We start from the raw sequence: 16,728 nt of genomic DNA, 5'->3' as shown, positions 1-16,728 counted from the left end.
TAACCTTCAGAATCAGAGGTGGGGAGAATGGAGGAAGGGCCCAAAGACTTACTGATGCTGCTGCGACATTCAATGACCTCAGACTGCAAGTAAGAGCCGATCCCGAAGCGGTTTGTTGCAGCCACACGGAACACATACTCATTCCCTTCAGTGAGTCTGGTAAACTTAAATGTCGTTCTAGTCACAGATTCAGACACTGGCAGCCATCCTGGACGGTGGGCGTCACGCTGTTCTACCACGTAACCACTCAGTGGAGCCCCACCATCCAGTTCAGGTGGTTCCCAGGAAATGGCGACCGAAGTAGCATCAATTTCATCAATCTTGATAGGCCCAGTTGGTGGACCAGGCTTGTCTATAAAAGAAAGGGAAAGCCAGGCAATTAATTTTCACTTCAAATGAGAATTGGGTGACTGAGCGTCAACAACTTGCATGTGTCTTTGTTGCATGTCCTTACCCAGAATGATAACTTTAATGGTCTCTGAAGTAGTTCCAGTTACATTTTTCAATTCAAGTGTATATTCCCCGGTATCTCTGATAGTGGTTTCACGGATGGTTAACTTCACTACTTTCATATGGGTTTCAACTGTGACACGCTCTGATTCTTTCAGTTTGGAACCAGAAAAGAACCAGGAAGCAGCCGGAGGTGGACGACCAGCGATAGGTATCACCAGCTCCACTGGTCTGCCGGCTGGGACATGGACGGTCTTTTGAGGCATTGTGGAAAGATCAATTGTTGGCAACACTGTGGGAAAGAAATCAGGCATTTATTCTTAAGCATTATTTTTGATGACACAGTTTCATGAGTTCTGAATGTTTTCTTCATTCTACTTTACTGTTATTGTTAATTTTTAGCAATTTGGTACATACCTCTGAGGTCTTGTACAGTCACGGCTGTGACGATCTCTCGTGCTTCTGACACGCCTTTCTCGTTTTGTGCCCTTACTCTGAATAAGTACTCTTCACCTTCATTGAGGGAAATAACAGTGTGCTCTAGGACTGTGGGTTTTAAGGTGACAACCTTCATCCATCTCTCAGTGCCAGCTCTGCAGGCCTCAAGGACATAACCAGTGAGTCGGCTCCCACCATCGTAGAGTGGTTTTTCCCAGGCAAGGGTGACAGTTGATTTGGTGACATCGACCACCTCCAGTTTTGTAGGCACCAAAGGCACCTCTGAGACCAGGACGGCATCAGATGTCTCGCAGGGCTCTCCGATGCCATAAATATTTTCTGGCAGCACTCTGAAATAGTACATGGTTCCTTCCACAAGCCCAGAAATCCGGTAGAGTGTCTTGCTGCACTTGGTGGTTACTGTTTTGAAGGCCCTCATGGCGGCTTCACGCTTCTCCACAATGTAGTTGTTCACGGGAGCTCCACCATCGATTGTGGGGATTTCCCAGGTAATGGTCACAGAATCTCTGGATACTTCCTTCACTGTCACCGAGGGACAGGGGCCGGGAGTATCTAAAAGGTAGAACGAGAGATCCACACTTCATAATTGCCTAATTACTTGATAGTTTTTTTCTGAGGAAAATATACTGAACGTAGTTCCTCTCTAAAGAGGTCACCAATCATGGGTGAAGGTGTGTCTTTTTAGAGAATCTACTCACAGTGCCATTAATTTTCAAATACTTACCGTACACCTTAACAAGGACCGTTGCCGATTTCTTGCCTGACTGATTTTCGGCTTCAATGGTGTATTTGCCAGCATCGTACCGGTTGACTTTGTCCACGATGAGTAAAGAGTAGCTCTCGGTGGTGTCAATGATTGCCCGGTTTGCAAGGTCGATGCCCTTCTTGCTCCACGTTATGACAGGAGGCGGCCTTCCGGACACTGACACCATCAGGCGCAGCGAGGCCCCAGCTCTGATCGTCACTGTCTTCTTTAAATCATCTGCAAGCTCAAGATCTGGTATTTCTGGAAAGTAAATGTCACAATTTAATTAGTTCACGAACAGATGTGATGAGAAAATAATTCACCTGAACCCTTATATGGTAAATACCTAGTCTTTCCACGGGCTCGATTTCGGCAGTGGACTCGCTGTATTCACTCATACCCTTCACGTTCACAGCAGCGACTCTGAAGGAGTACTTCTGGCCCATTTTAAGGTCTGTCACAGTGAATTCAGCATTTCTTATTGTGGCATTGGTATGCACTCGGTACCACTGATCAGTGTCCTTCTCTTGCATCTCCAGAACATAGCCTATGATGTCAGTGCCGCCATCGTACATGGGCTTGGTCCAGGCCAAACTAATGCTGTGCTTGGTGGTGTCTACAACTCTCGGAGCAGAAGGTGGTCCAGGGGTATCTGTGGAATTTCAAAAGGGGAGTGCATATATTAAACAAAAAAGAAAACTTTAAGATTTGTAGTTTTGGTTGTCAAGAGTCACAGAGGTTCTTGTTTTTTGTCTACACCTGCCAAGATAATCTTTGTTACTGGCCTCTTCTGACATTCCAAGACAGCACTCTCTGCTATATTGTCACTGTTGTTATTTTAAGAACTAAACTTTTTTTGAAAGGTAGATGTTTCTTTCCTGCTACTTTGGCTAGCTATGCTATGTTCTTGTAGCTAAGCTCACTGTGTAAAGTGTCCATTCTCAGAGACTTTTCTTTAGTTGCTCAGCTTTCACAGGGTTAATACCACTTGTCACCTCTACAGATGACTGTGAGTACAGGAATCAGCTTCTTCTGCTTCCCCTACTCAGTCCCAGCGATTTATTCCTTAGTGCTTGGGCTGTAAAGTCTATACAGGGATTTGCCACTGCTTTTTGAAGCTCTTGTGACAATTATTCTGTTAGATACTTATTAAAGTGCTACACACTATGCTCTGCTAAGCTTCTTCTGAAAAGAGACTTTGTCTTTTTTTCTTTTCAGTAGCTATTACCACTATAGTGCATTTTCTTCATTCTTGGAAGATTTGCAAAATATATCCTTTTCATATTGGTAGTGGGATATTGTGTTTTTTTCCATAGATTGGAAAATACAGCAACCATTTTCAGCTGTTGCTAACTTATCAATGGAAGTAGTAGTTCAAGTGTTCTCTGACTCAGGCTATATTTAACATCCTCTTAATAGGCATTGGCTTTTCTAGACATTTCTGTAAGTTCTAGGAAGTGGCATTTTAGAAAATTATTTATTATATGGTTTTGAGGGGCATTAGTTTAGGTATGAATCTTGGAACTCACATGACGGTTCTCTGCATGAGATGAAGTTGGAAGCTTCGCTGGGTTCACTGTTACCAGCAGCATTCACCGCGGTCACCCGGAACTGGTAATCACAGCCCTCCATCAGGCCAGTCACCTTCAGCCTGGTATCATACACCACATAGTCTCTGTTGACACGTGTCCAACGCAAGCTCTTCTTCTCACGCTTGTCCACTAGGTAGTTGCTGATCTCATTGCCACCGTCAGATTCAGGTTTTAGCCACTGAATGATGATGTGCTCTTTGCCAGCCCCAACTTCTTCAGGTATGCCAGGTTGTGATGGGATAGCTGTTTAAATTTTTATGAAAATTAGGATAATCAGAATTGCCCCAAGTCACTGTTGATATGACTGCCTTCCTCTCCCCTGATCCCATTACATTTCAACTACCAAGTTGTTTAGAAGTATTAATACTCACTGAATGAGTTTCTGGCTATAATTGGCTGTGATTCAGCAGGCACACCAGGGCCATATTTGTTGACTGCCCGCACTCGGAAGATGTATTCATTGTTCTTGATGAGTCTGGTGACTACATAGGATAGGGTCTGGCATTCGCCTTCAACAATCACCCAATTGAGCCTGCTAGTCTCGCGTCTTTCCACAATGTAGTGAGTTATGGTTGCTCCTCCATCTTCCTGAGGAAGGTTCCAGGCTAGTGTGCACTTCTCCTCTGTCACTCTGCTGACAGTGAGATTTCCACATGGGCCAGGGGAATCTGAAATGGTGTAATGACAAGCGAGAATGAAGATCTTTCTTTCTGTCCATGTTCGAAAGTGCTATACAAATGAAACAACACTTGACATGCTTACCAAGAACTTTGACCAGGACAGACACGGCCTTGGTCCCACCGGCATTCTTCACTGTCAAGGTGTATTTTCCACTGTCACTTCTGTCACAGAACTTGATCACAGCCGTTGCTCGTTTGCCAGTATATTGCAGAGAAATTTTTTCACAGAGATCTAGTTCCTTGTCCCCTTTGGTCCAGATGATTTTGGGTTCAGGTTTGCCACCAACAGCAGCATCAAGAACAAGATCTGAGCCAGCTCTGATGGTGACCAGTTCACCCTGTAGTCTGGCGTCCAGTTCAGCCTTGGGTGGAGCTGTAGTAGAAAAGACAGAGGTGAATGAATAGGTGACAGTTCATTGTCACATCAATTGTGATAGTTTGAAAGGAGAACATTGAGTGTTTTTTACCGTATTCATCTCGGCAAGTGACGGGGCCGGTAGATTCTGATCCTTTGCTAATTACGCCTGCTGCATTCTTGGCCAACACACGGAATTCATAAGTGTCTCCCTCACTGAGAGCGGTCACAGTGAAGAAATTGTCAGATACGATGGTATAGTTGCACTTCAGCCAGCGACCATCTCCAACTTCACTGACTGGCTTACGCTCTATGATGTAGCCCACAACCTTGCTGCCTCCATCATAAATTGGGGCAGACCAAATCAGTGACACTGTTGATCTTGTCACATCTGTCACCTCTGGTCTTCCTGGTGCATCTGGAAGGGATGCCAAGGTAAAGTTAAGAAATGCAACCCTGAATTCTACTAGTACCAATAATCATGATGATGATAATAATAATTAACAAATGTACCCTTAAATTTTGACACATACCAACTGGGTTTTGAGCCATTGCAGGTCTTGAAGCTTCGCTGGCTTTGCTAACACCGGCGGCATTGAGGGCGTAGGTTCTGAACTGATATTCCAGTCCTTCTACCAAACTGGTCACTTTGTAGTTGCACTCTAGGCACGGCACCTTGTTTTCTTTCACCCAAAGGATGGTGTTACGTTCTTTCTTTTCAACCCAGTAACCAATGATCTTACTGCCACCGTCATGATAGGGTTCTTCCCAACGAATAGACATGGCATTGGCTGACACTTGGTAGACTTCAGGTCTGGTAGGAGCACTTGGTGGAACTAAATATAAACAAAGGTATCCAATATGAATACAGTTTTATAAAATTCAGGGGAAATAATAATAGAGGCTTTGGAATAAGATTTTTATTTTTCTTACCAAATGGATGCTCAGCAATTACTGGTGCTGACTCTACAGGCTTGCTGACACCAAATCTGTTCTCTGAACTGACACGGAAAGAATACTCCATGTATTTTGTGAGATGAGTGATTTTAATCTGAGTGCGCTTGACGCTGGAATTAACAAGCTGCCAAGCTGTTGTGCCTGACTCACGCTTTTCAACAATGTAGTTAGTAATGTCAGTGCCTCCATCATCTTTAGGTTCACCCCATGAAAGGACACATGATTCGGCTGAGACAGATGAGACTTCGATGGGGCCAGTTACTGGACCTGGCCTTCCAATGACCACGACTGTGATGGTAAATGTTTTAACACCAGCTGTGTTTTCCAGGGTCAAGAAGTATCGTCCAGAGTCACCTCTCATGCTGTCTTTTACAGACAGGGTGGTTTTGTCTTTTGTTGTTGTGATACTCACTCGATCTGTCTCCTTAAGTCTCATTTCTTCCAGCTTCCATGTTACTTTGGGGGTGGGCCGGCCACTGATCGGCACATCAATGGTAAATGTGTTTCCTGCTTTGCAAGTTATAAGCTGATTGGTAATTCCAGTGAGATCAGCCGTGGGCTCAATCTGAGGCTCCTTGATGATGACGGAGGAGAAGGCTTCCCTGGGTTCGCTGTAGCCAGCATCATTCTTGGCCTTCACACGGAATTCATACTCAGTGTTCTCAACCAGCTGCTCCACGGTGAAAGTCAGCAGTTTGGTGTGACCAGCTTCAACCCAGAATTCAGATCCCTTTTGTCTCATTTCAAGCAGGTAGCCAGTGATCCGGCTGCCTCCATCATGGTCAGGTTTAAGCCAAGCTAAGACTGCAGAGGACTTACTTGTGTCAACGATATCAAGTCTTTTAGGTGGAGCGGGCTGTTCTGTGGCTACAATTGGTTCTGGCATTTCATAGGGTTCACCAATACCATACTCGTTTTCTGCAGAAACACGGAAATAGTATGGAACGCCTTCTGCCAGGTCATTGACCTTGAGGATCTGACGAGTGCATTTTTCGCTGACAACCTGCCAGCTACGGCGACTTGCTTCTCGTTTCTCTACCACATAGTGAAGTATTCGGGCACCCCCATCGAGGAGAGGGGCATCCCACATCAATGTCACAGATCCCCGGGTCACATCCTTAAAGGAAATTGGGCCAGGTGGCCCTGGAGTGTCTAGCACCTTGACCGTGAATGTGATTGACTTGCTACCACTGCTGTTTTCCACAGTGAGGGTATATTTCCCTGCATCATTTCTGTTGCAGTTTTCTACAGTGAGAGTGCTGAAGGAGTCTGTTGTATGGATATCTGCCCTAAGGCTAAGGTTAGAGTCGGGTTTGCTCCACACAGCTGTGGGAGCCGGTCTACCCTGGTAGGCGATGAAGAGGCGGATACTGGCCCCAGCTCTAACAACATGAGTCTGCTTGAAGTTTGCGTCGATGTCTAACTCGGGGGCTGTCAGTCGGTCAACTGCTTTAATTGTACCAGTCACTTCACAGCTGTCTCCTTTGCCAGCACCATTGATGGCACTAACCCGGAATTTGTATTCTTCACCTGCTTGTAGATCTGTGACTGTATATCTTGTTTTCACACATGCCTCTGCATTCACCTTTTGCCAATCTCCCAAGTCAGCTTTGCACATTTCAATAATATACCCAATTATTTCCATGCCTCCATCAAACACTGGCTTAGACCATTCTAAGCTCACAGTTGTCTTTGATGTGTCTGTCACTTTGACCACAGTGGGAGCACCTGGCGGGCTGACTGGCTCTCTGCATTTGATTAGTCTTGAGATACCACTGGCAGGTCCTATTCCTGCAGCATTTTCAGCCATGACACGGAATTCATACTCATTGCCCTCTATCAGTCCAGTGACTTTGAACCTTGTCTCAGAGATTGGTCGTTTGCTGATCACTTTTACCCATCGCGTGCTTTTCTTTTCCCTCCTTTCAAGGATATAATGTTGAATTTCACTGCCACCATCTGATTCAGGCCTTGCCCATGTCATGGTGATGCTATTGCCTGTTACGTTACTTGGTTCTGGAGTGCCGGGAGCGTCAGGAATAGCTGTGAAATGAGAACAGAGAAAGAAAGAAACCAATTAGACATGTTTGCTTTGGAAGTTCATCGTATGACATAGGACTACTTTGTAAAGATGGACACTTACTGTATTGTATTTGAGCAACTACTGGGTCAGAATCAAGTGGCCTCCCAACACCAAACTTGTTGACTGCAGAAACACGGAATTGGTATTCATTGCCATTTATTAGTTTGATGGCAGTATAGCTGAGGGCCTCACAATGATCCTCAATTAGTGCCCAGGCAAGTCTGCTGGTTTCCCGTTTTTCAATGATGTAGTGAGTTACGGGAGCGCAGCCATCGTTGAGTGGAGCATCCCACCACAGCGTCATCTTCTCGCCGGTAATATTGGTGAATCTTATTGGCCCAACCACTTTTCCGGGTGTATCTGTAAGAACAAGGTTCCACAGTTAGTTCCCTGTCCATTAAAATGCAATCAGGCCTGCCTCTAATCCAAGTCCCATCCATTGTAAGATTAACAAGTTATTTTAAAGTACAAGAAGTACCTTGTACTTTCACTGTAATTTCTGCTTTTGCGGAGCCAGACACATTTTTGGCCTCCACTCTGTATACACCACGATGGTCCCGAGTAGCATCTCTAACAAAGAGGCTGGTGGATCCCAGGACACTGGTTATTTCCATATTCATCCTCGTTTCGATTTCTACTTCGTCTTTGAACCAGGTCACTCGAGGGACTGGCCGTCCTTGCACCAAAGCTTTCATTCTAAGACTCTCTCCAGCTTTAATGACGACACCATCGAAGTACTCAGGGCCAAACTCAACTCTTGGTGGAACTATGAAAGAAACAGAAATGACATGTAGTAATTTGGCTTTAATATTGATAGAAATAAACTAGCACCAATATTTTTCACTAGCACCATATCATAAAGCCTGGAAAGGTAGTGCTTAGTGCTTATTCTGTATTACTGAACGCTATTCTGAAAGTAGGATGGATAACTGAGATTGTAGACTGTGGGTTTAAACATTTGCCCATTATTAGGCTATCTCCTCTGTTATGTATGTCATGTAAGTAATCTTGCATTGCCATTTATAAAAAAAAGAAGCAAAACATTTACAGATCATTTACTTCCTAGTGCTCTTGCATATTCAAACGAGTCCCTGTCCGAGGCTACCAGCCACACTGAAGCTATTGGTTGTGCTGTTGATGCATGTTGTGTTTAGTAACTTCAGTTGTTCTTGCACACCTTTAAAATTTATTATAAATGACTGGAATCACAAAGCTAAAAATTCGTTTCTGCTTGCATGCTATTTATATGGGAATGGAGTGAAATAATAGATATGGGAAAAAGAATTGATGCCAATTACACTTTTTTTCTTCTCTTCATCTGAAAAATAAACAGTGTAATTCATCACATAACAACCTTGGATAGTCTGTATGAAATGATGTTTCTGTTTTAATTTCATAAACCAAGGACCAAAAAGTATTTTTTTCAAAATGTTCTTAGCCTTATTGGGAATCAGTTGTAAATGCTTACCATTTTCGTCTCTTGTCATAATAATGCCAGAAGACTGTGAGGGAGGACTTATGGTTCCAACGGCGTTTCTTGCAATTATTCTGAACTCATACCGATCCCCAGGACTAAGTCCTGTAACTGTGTACTGACATTCACAGACATCAGTGAAGTTGCATCTAACCCAACGCTCACTCCCTTGGCGCTTCTCAATGCTATAGGCCACAATCTTGCTGCCTCCATCACGCAGTGGTGGGTTCCATTTAAGTGTGATGGTTTCTCGGGTGACATCAATGTAGTCAGGAGTGCCAGGTGGGTCTAAAAATGATATGGAAGTTAAATGCATCATTATTTCTGTAATCAACCCTTAATCATCAACGAAAGAAAACTAAAACGAATAAGCCCCACAGGTTCATTTTAATTAGTAATTTTAATTTTTTTGTATTCTTTAAAAACACCTTCAAATTACTTTATCAGACTGATTTAAAATTACTGCAGTTGCTTTACTTGACCAGCTCTCTAGTCAAGTAAGGTATATGTGTGAGAAGGTGATACATGGAAGAAAAGCAGTGTTGGCTTTGTTACCAGCATACTCAGTTGTTGAATTAAATATCTGAATAATAGTCAATCACTTACCTACTGGGGATACTGCTAAGGTAAATTTGCTCGGGTCACTAGGTGAGCTTAGGCCGGCAGAGTTTTCGGCGTAGACACGGAACTGGTAGTCCAGGCCTTCTATTAGTCCAGTTGCTCTGTATTCTCTTCCAGATATTGGTGTTGTGTTCACTCTTTGCCAGAGGATGCTGTTTCTTTCTTTCTTTTCAACATGGAATCCGGTGACTTCTGCACCACCATTATAAACCGGAGCATCCCAAGTTAGTGACATTCCATCAGAAGTCACATTGTATACAACTGGCTTTCCTGGGGGGCCAGGAATCCTGAACTGGTGTTTTGCCACAATATTGGTTGAGACGAGTGGCTGGCTGACTCCATATCTGTTTTCTGCCCTCACTCTAAATTGGTATTCGGCATCTTTGACTAAATTAGGAACTTTGAAGGTTGTCCTGGCAACACTGGAGCACACCATCTTCCAATTAGTTTGTGAAGCCTCCCGCTTCTCAATGCTGTAACAAGTAATTTCTCCTCCTCCGTCATCTTCAGGCTCATCCCATGACATGATGACACTGTCAGCTTTGATTTCATCAAATCGAATGGGCCCTTTGGGCTTTGAGGGTGGACCAAGTGTGATGACTGTGATGAGAGATGAGTTTCTACAAACTGCATTATCAAGAATAATGTTGTATTTCCCTCCATTCTCCTTCTTGGCATTCTTAATACTCAAAGTAATTTTGTTTTCAGTTTTCCCGAGACGAACATTTTCACTTTCTTTCAATGGCAAACCATCTTTCATCCAACTGATGGATGGCTTAGGTTTCCCTTTATAAGGTAATTCAAGGTGCACGTTATGCCCGATTCTCACATAGACTTGTGCCCCTGGGATGTCTGACAGGTCAACTTCAGGTGTAATTACCAGTTGTTTCACTGTAACTGGCCCAATAGTGACAGGATCACTTAGTCCTTTCTCATTTTTGGCAGACACTCTGAACTCTAGTTCTGAAAGTTCCTTAAGTTGGCTGACCTCAATTTCACACGTTTTACTTATGCCAGCATGAGACCATGTCTGTTCTGCTTTACCTTTCCTCTCCACAACATATTCTGTGATGACACTGCCGCCATCAAAGTCAGGCTTGCTCCAGCTCAGGGTAACAGATGTCTTTGTGGAATCTTTCACCAAGAGGTCACGTATAGGAGCCGGCACTTCGGCAGCCTTCACTGGCTCTGTGGTGTCACAGGGTTCCCCAATTCCAATTTCATTTTCTGCAAGAACTCTGAAGAAGAATGCAGTTTTCTCTGACAAATCTGTTACCTTAAAGGATGTGCTGGAACATTTGTTTGCCACTGCAGACCACGTTCTCTTGGTGGCATCTCTCTTTTGAATGATGTAATTGATTATGGGAGATCCTCCGTCAATGAGAGGAGGATCCCAGAACAAAGTGACTGTGCCTTGAGAAACGTGTTTAATGTGTAGTTTCTGGCAGGCAGCTGGTGTATCGAGCACTTTAACACTCACAGTTGAAGACTTTGGTTCACCAACTCCATTTTCTATTGTGAGAATGTATTTTCCCGTATCATTGCGAGTCACTTGAGGAATAGTGAGTAATGAAGACGATTCAGTGTTTTCAATGCTGTATCTGGCATCACTGCCAAGATTCTTCTCATCTTTTCTCCATGTGACAGTAGGTGGAGGTCTGCCTTTAAAGGGCATAAATACTTGCACATCTTCACCGGCTTTAGCTATAATAGAGGTTCTGAAAGCCACATCGAGGTCGATCTCTGGTTCCTCTGTAGACATAAAATGGACATGTACAGTGAATTTTAAAACAAGAAGATTAGTGATTTCCTGGAGGTAATCTAATAAAAAAAATAAAAATGCAGTCATACCAGTAGGTACATACCAAGTATATCTTTAGCTTGTACAGGTTCGGTCATTACTATGGGTTCTCCTTGCCCAGCACAGTTGACAGCAGATACCTGGAAGTAGTAATTGACCCCTGGCTTCAGGTTAGATACCACATATTCTGTTGTTCTGACTTCTTCTTTGGTAGAGACAACCGTCCATTCCTCTTCCTCTCCTTGTCTCATCTCCACAACATATCCGGTAACAGCACTGCCCCCATCATAGACAGGTTTGCTCCAGCCAAGAGTGATGGATGATTTAGTTGTATCCGAAATTCTTATCTTAGCTGGTGGGCCTGGAGGATCTGCAATGGCCATTCACAATATAGCAATTACGTAATCATGTACAATTTCGTGACATGAAAACAGACATGGGGGACAGTGCTGCATTTATGAGCACTTACCAATAGGATCAGCAGCTTTGTAGAAGTCAGATGGTTCGGAAAATGGACCCTGCCCAGCAGCATTTACGGCACAAACTCGGTATTGATAGTCACTGTTTTCTGTGAGTCCTGTTACTTTCTGTCGGGTGTCACGGATGGTCTCCTTTAGGACTTTAAACCATCCTAGACTCTTCTTGTCTCGTTTCTCAAGGAAATAGCCTCTTATTTCATTGCCACCATCTACAACTGGTCTATTCCAGACAACAGTCATTGAATTCTTGGTAATCTTTGTCACCTCTGGTATGCTTGGAGGCCCTGGTGTAACTATTTAGAAAAAAAAAGGAAAATGAGTTCAAAGGATCCACATTACTGATAAATTCTACCTTTTAATATTCAGATCTTATCTAAGAATATTAACTTCATTTATTATACTTTCCACCTTGTGAAAAGGATGATAACAAGATGTAAAACAAAAGAAAATCAGTCATTCTAAGAAAACATTTATAGGCTAGCAAATTAACATATATTTAGTTTTAAAATATCTTAAGTGTTGAATTTTGGTTTTCTAATGAAATCACGTCTCACCAAATGCATTCTTTGCTACAACTGGATCAGATTCCAGTGGATCACCAATTCCGTATTTGTTCACAGCTCTAACCCGGAAGATGTATTCATTTCCTTTGATAATTTTGGTTGTTGTAATGATGCACTCTTCCAAGTTTTCGGATACCATAGACCACACAACTCGGCTTGTCTCACGCTTTTCCACAATGTAGTGAGTGATTTTGGCACCGCCGTCATCGGCGGGAGGCTGCCACAGGAGAGTTATCTTTTCAGCAGTGACAGTCCTAAATTCGATTGGTCCTCCTGGGGGCCCTGGTTTGTCTGTCAATGAGGGAACGAAATATGTTAGTGATTTGTAAGAGGTTGTTATTTAAAATGACTAAATTTTAGGCCCACAAAATATAATGCTGGCCTTTATTTGGCACCTACCAAGGATCTGCACTCTGATGGTGGCTGAGGCTGAGCCCATGGCATTCCTTAGTTTTAATTCGTAGCTTCCACTGTTAAGGCGACTTGCATCTTTGATGAGTATAGATGCAAGGTCAGTGGTATTTTCGACTGATAGCAATGCATTGGTTTGTAATTCTTTATCATCTTTATACCACTCAATGGTAGGCTCAGGTTTGCCAGAAATGCCAGCTCTGAGCTTCACAGATGTACCTGCTTTGTATTTGACAACTTCTGTGTATTCTAGAGGCAAATCAATTACGGGTCCACCTGCAGAAAAACATGTTGAGTGTTCAAAAGATCAAGAGGATGGAACAAATGATTGTAATAACTTCAAAGTAAGGTTGTTGGCTTTTATTTTAAAACACACACACACACACACACACACACACACACGGTAGTTCTAATCTTAATTACTCATTAATTTAAGCATCTAAATTTGAAAAGCCACTCTTGTATCCCAAATGGGTAAGAAAGATTGTGAGCAAGCTCTGTACCCAAATGACACTGCATTAATTGCACAGGGGCTTAAATGCCCCTTTGAAGTGTATTTTAAAATCTATGAAGTGTTTGAGTCCAGTGATAGAATGAGATATGCTCGTGAGAACATCATTGGAGAATCAGCATTATACATATTCTTTCCCACTAGGTTCTCCTTCCTCCTCCTCAAACTACCTCCTGTTCTTTTTCCTTTTCCTTTCCAGGTTACTGATATTCAGGTATGGCTGGGTAATGTCAGACCCTTGAAGTCTGAATTCCCTACTCAAAGACCTTCATACTTCACTGGGTAGATTTTCTGCCATGCTGCTGAGCAGTTTTGAGAAATAGAACTAAATCTGACTTGCTCCACAGCCTCGAAAATACTGATTCAGGGTCCACAAAGCCTGATTCAAGGTGAGCAGCCCCAGGATTCCAAAGCATGGGCATAGGAGTAGATAAAATGGGAAACAAAAAAAAAACTATCCTGGGGAACCTCACTTGATGTAATTTTAATTTTAAACCACTGTTGAGGTGAATATGCTACTTATTTTCCAGAATGGTCAAGTATGTATATTTTGGACTAACAGTGTACAGAGAGTTCTGGAGTCTGCCTGCTTGAATTCCTACTTTATCACTAATGAGCTGTTTGATGTTGGGGAATTTACATAAGCACTCTAAACCCGGGTTTCTTTCCTGTATAATGGGCTGATCTGGGGGCTGTTAGAGCTATGGGAGAGAATGTATGGAAAGTATCCAGGAAACGTTAGCTGCTGCCAATACTATCACCAACACCTCAGTTTAGTCTTTTACTTATTTAAGAGGAATGTTCTCCGGGTACTCAACCATAGTCTTAATAAAGAAGAGCGAAAGCACTAACTCATACCATCCAAGAATCATACAAGGTTGAAGTTGGAAAGGCCTCTACATATTCTGTAGTCCAAATCTCAGTTTTACAGTTAAGTTGAGGCCTAAGGTGAAGTAATTTTCCTTAGACTCCCAACCAGTTCTTCCTAAGCCTCCTGGCTAATGTTTTCTAAAAATATAACTAAGATGTATACTAAAAGTTGTTCTATAGAGTAGGACCAAAAAGCTTAAGAAAAACTACTGAGTTAACTGCTGTTGGGATTTGAAGTGCTGAAAACGCTTACCGTAAGAATCGATGCATGTAACGGGGCCCACTACCTCGGATGGATTGCTGATGGACCCAACGGCATTTCTGGCAAAGACACGGAATTCATACTGCGAATTCTGAGTCAAGCCAGAGACAGTGAATTGTGTCTCAATGACATTGGTGAAGCTGGCCTTGGTCCATCTGCCATCTGGAAGGTCTCGCCTTTCAACGATATAGCCTGTAATCTTGCTTCCTCCATCGAAAGCTGGTGGTTTCCATGTAAGGTTGACAGAATTCTTTGAAATATCAGTGATACGGACATTTCTTGGTGGTTCTGTGGTAATAAGAGAAAGCAGATTAGTAGCCAGCACTATGTTGACATTATTTTGCCTTGGAGAAATGAGATTTGCATTTTTTTTTAAGTATCAGAAGCATCTTTCCCATGACAGATACATACCACAGGCATCTATGGCTAGGACTGGCTCAGAAGGATGGCTGGGTTTTCCAACCCCAGCAGCGTTTTCTGCATATACCCTGAATTCATAAATAAGTCCAGCACTGATTGTTGTGACTTTGAAGTGAGTTGTGCGGATGACCATTTTGTTGACCTTTTGCCATAAAATACTGTTTCTGTCTTTCATTTCCAGATGGTAGCCTATAACTGCATTGCCTCCATTGGACACCGGCTCATGCCAGGCCACAGTGATGCTTTCTCGGGTAACATTAGTGACCCACGGTGTAGATGGCGGTCCAGGTTTTGCTACAAAAGAGAGACATGCGGTAGGTTAGTATAGACATTTAAAACATTTATGTAAACTAAAATGTGGAATCTCTCAAAATTTTGACGACTTACTGTACGGTAGTTTGACAGTTACACATGCCGAATCTATGTGGTCACTGATGCCAAAGCGGTTTTCTGCCTTGATGCGGAATTGGTATTCTTCTCCTGTGGTCAGTTTCATGACTTTAATCATGGTTCTGGCAACTGTTGCAGACACTTCGGCCCACACTGCCGTACTTGTCTCTCTCTTCAGTACAATGTAATTGGTAATGTGACTTCCACCATCATACTTAGGTGGCTCCCATTTGAGAGTCACGCTTTCTTCAGTTACGTCACTAATAACAACAGGGCCAGTGGGGGGGCCAGGCCTGTCCAGTACGACGATGTTCATAAAAGCTTTGGTTGTTCCACTGGAGTTGGCAGCTGTGATCTCATATCTTCCAGCGTCAGCAGCAACACTCTCTTTGAGATTGATGGTCAGGTTCTCAGCAGTAACTTCAGTATTAAACCTCATAGTTGCTTTCAGGGGGACACCGTCTCTTGACAAGGTCACTTTGGGCAGTGGTTTTCCAGAAATCGGAATGTCGACTTTAAGGTTTGAACCGGCTCTAACATATACGGTATGGCTTGGGAAATTCTTCAAATCAATTTCAGGTGGTTCTGAAAAAAGAAGGGTATGGCAGATGAAGGTGAAAAGAGTTTTTAGAGATCAAAGCAAAGCAAGTAATTTCAAATTTTGCTTCTACTTAAATTGGACATACCTAGTTGCTCCTTAATAAGAACAGGAAGAAGCAGCTCTCTGGGGTCACTCAGGCCAGCTTGGTTTTCTGCAAATACCCGGAAGAAGTACTCAGAATTCTCTCTCAGGCCAGAAACAACATGGTGAGTTGCCTTTACCATGGCACATTTAACCCAATTTTTCTGTCCCTTTTCTAGTGCTTCAACAACGTAGTGTACAATTCTGCTTCCACCATCATGTTCTGGCTTCAACCAGGCCAGGGAAACACTGTCTTTGGTTACATTTGTTACTCCAAGTTTTTCAGGTGGGCTTGGTTTTTCTAAGAAAGTAAAACATTGAAAGAAAGGAAAGATTATTACAACATTTTTATTTATGTATATTCTTCCTGCATTATCAAAAGAAAATATATAAATGAAGGCCATATATTTATGCTGATGTGAGTCTTTTTGTGAGAAGATGCCCAGCCAACTGAGCCACACTGGTTAGTGCTACTGTGGCTTTTTTTTTCCAGTCTTTCTTACTTTTTATATGACCACTTTGGCTTCTGAGCTTTTGCCATTCACTACATGTCATAACATGTCCTACCACTCAAATTCAAATTGTGTCAAATGACCAGATTAGATGGTAAAATTTATCCCAAATTTATCATGGGTGTGAAATTGAAAAAGTAGATGAACAGTCTTGTAAGAAACTTCATCATATATTTCTGCATGTACATCCTGCATACATAGTCAAATTCTTTTATACTTAAATTGAACATACATTATCCAATTCTAGCTATGTAAATTTCCACTTATATTTTTATCAACAAAAATGTTCTCTATGAGAGATTTCATTTTGTGCTATAGTATAAATTGTTTGAGGTGTGAACCAAAAGCATTTAAGATTAAACAGTAATTAGAATGATTCACACTAATGTAGGAAAATTAATATGGATCTGT

The 16,728-nt window shown here is 42.6% G+C and overlaps 1 protein-coding gene across 1 annotated transcript in view; it reads right to left on the bottom strand.

Annotated features, from left to right (window-relative positions):
• TTN (titin) overlaps window positions 1-16,728 on the bottom strand; it is a 274,055-nt gene that overhangs the window by 16,289 nt on the left and 241,038 nt on the right. The window contains exons 277-299 of the mRNA XM_037044363.1: window positions 15,810-16,106; window positions 15,121-15,708; window positions 14,725-15,027; window positions 14,305-14,601; window positions 12,659-12,946; window positions 12,251-12,550; window positions 11,687-11,989; window positions 11,282-11,587; window positions 9,402-11,168; window positions 8,790-9,083; window positions 7,800-8,087; window positions 7,382-7,681; window positions 5,215-7,281; window positions 4,815-5,117; window positions 4,394-4,699; window positions 4,009-4,299; window positions 3,618-3,914; window positions 3,184-3,489; window positions 2,001-2,306; window positions 1,634-1,915; window positions 868-1,461; window positions 455-742; window positions 53-352 (exon numbers count right to left, since the gene is read on the bottom strand). Coding sequence (XP_036900258.1) covers window positions 53-352; window positions 455-742; window positions 868-1,461; window positions 1,634-1,915; window positions 2,001-2,306; window positions 3,184-3,489; window positions 3,618-3,914; window positions 4,009-4,299; window positions 4,394-4,699; window positions 4,815-5,117; window positions 5,215-7,281; window positions 7,382-7,681; window positions 7,800-8,087; window positions 8,790-9,083; window positions 9,402-11,168; window positions 11,282-11,587; window positions 11,687-11,989; window positions 12,251-12,550; window positions 12,659-12,946; window positions 14,305-14,601; window positions 14,725-15,027; window positions 15,121-15,708; window positions 15,810-16,106 — 10,671 coding nt within the window. The remainder of the gene's footprint in view (window positions 1-52; window positions 353-454; window positions 743-867; window positions 1,462-1,633; window positions 1,916-2,000; window positions 2,307-3,183; window positions 3,490-3,617; window positions 3,915-4,008; window positions 4,300-4,393; window positions 4,700-4,814; window positions 5,118-5,214; window positions 7,282-7,381; window positions 7,682-7,799; window positions 8,088-8,789; window positions 9,084-9,401; window positions 11,169-11,281; window positions 11,588-11,686; window positions 11,990-12,250; window positions 12,551-12,658; window positions 12,947-14,304; window positions 14,602-14,724; window positions 15,028-15,120; window positions 15,709-15,809; window positions 16,107-16,728) is intronic.

The sequence above is a fragment of the Sturnira hondurensis genome, unplaced genomic scaffold, assembly GCF_014824575.4.
Source record: "Sturnira hondurensis isolate 20B ecotype Veracruz unplaced genomic scaffold, ASM1482457v3 Scaffold0004136, whole genome shotgun sequence".
In the NCBI taxonomy this organism is placed as follows: Eukaryota; Metazoa; Chordata; class Mammalia; order Chiroptera; family Phyllostomidae; genus Sturnira; species Sturnira hondurensis.
This window is presented reverse-complemented; position numbering and strand designations above follow the sequence as displayed.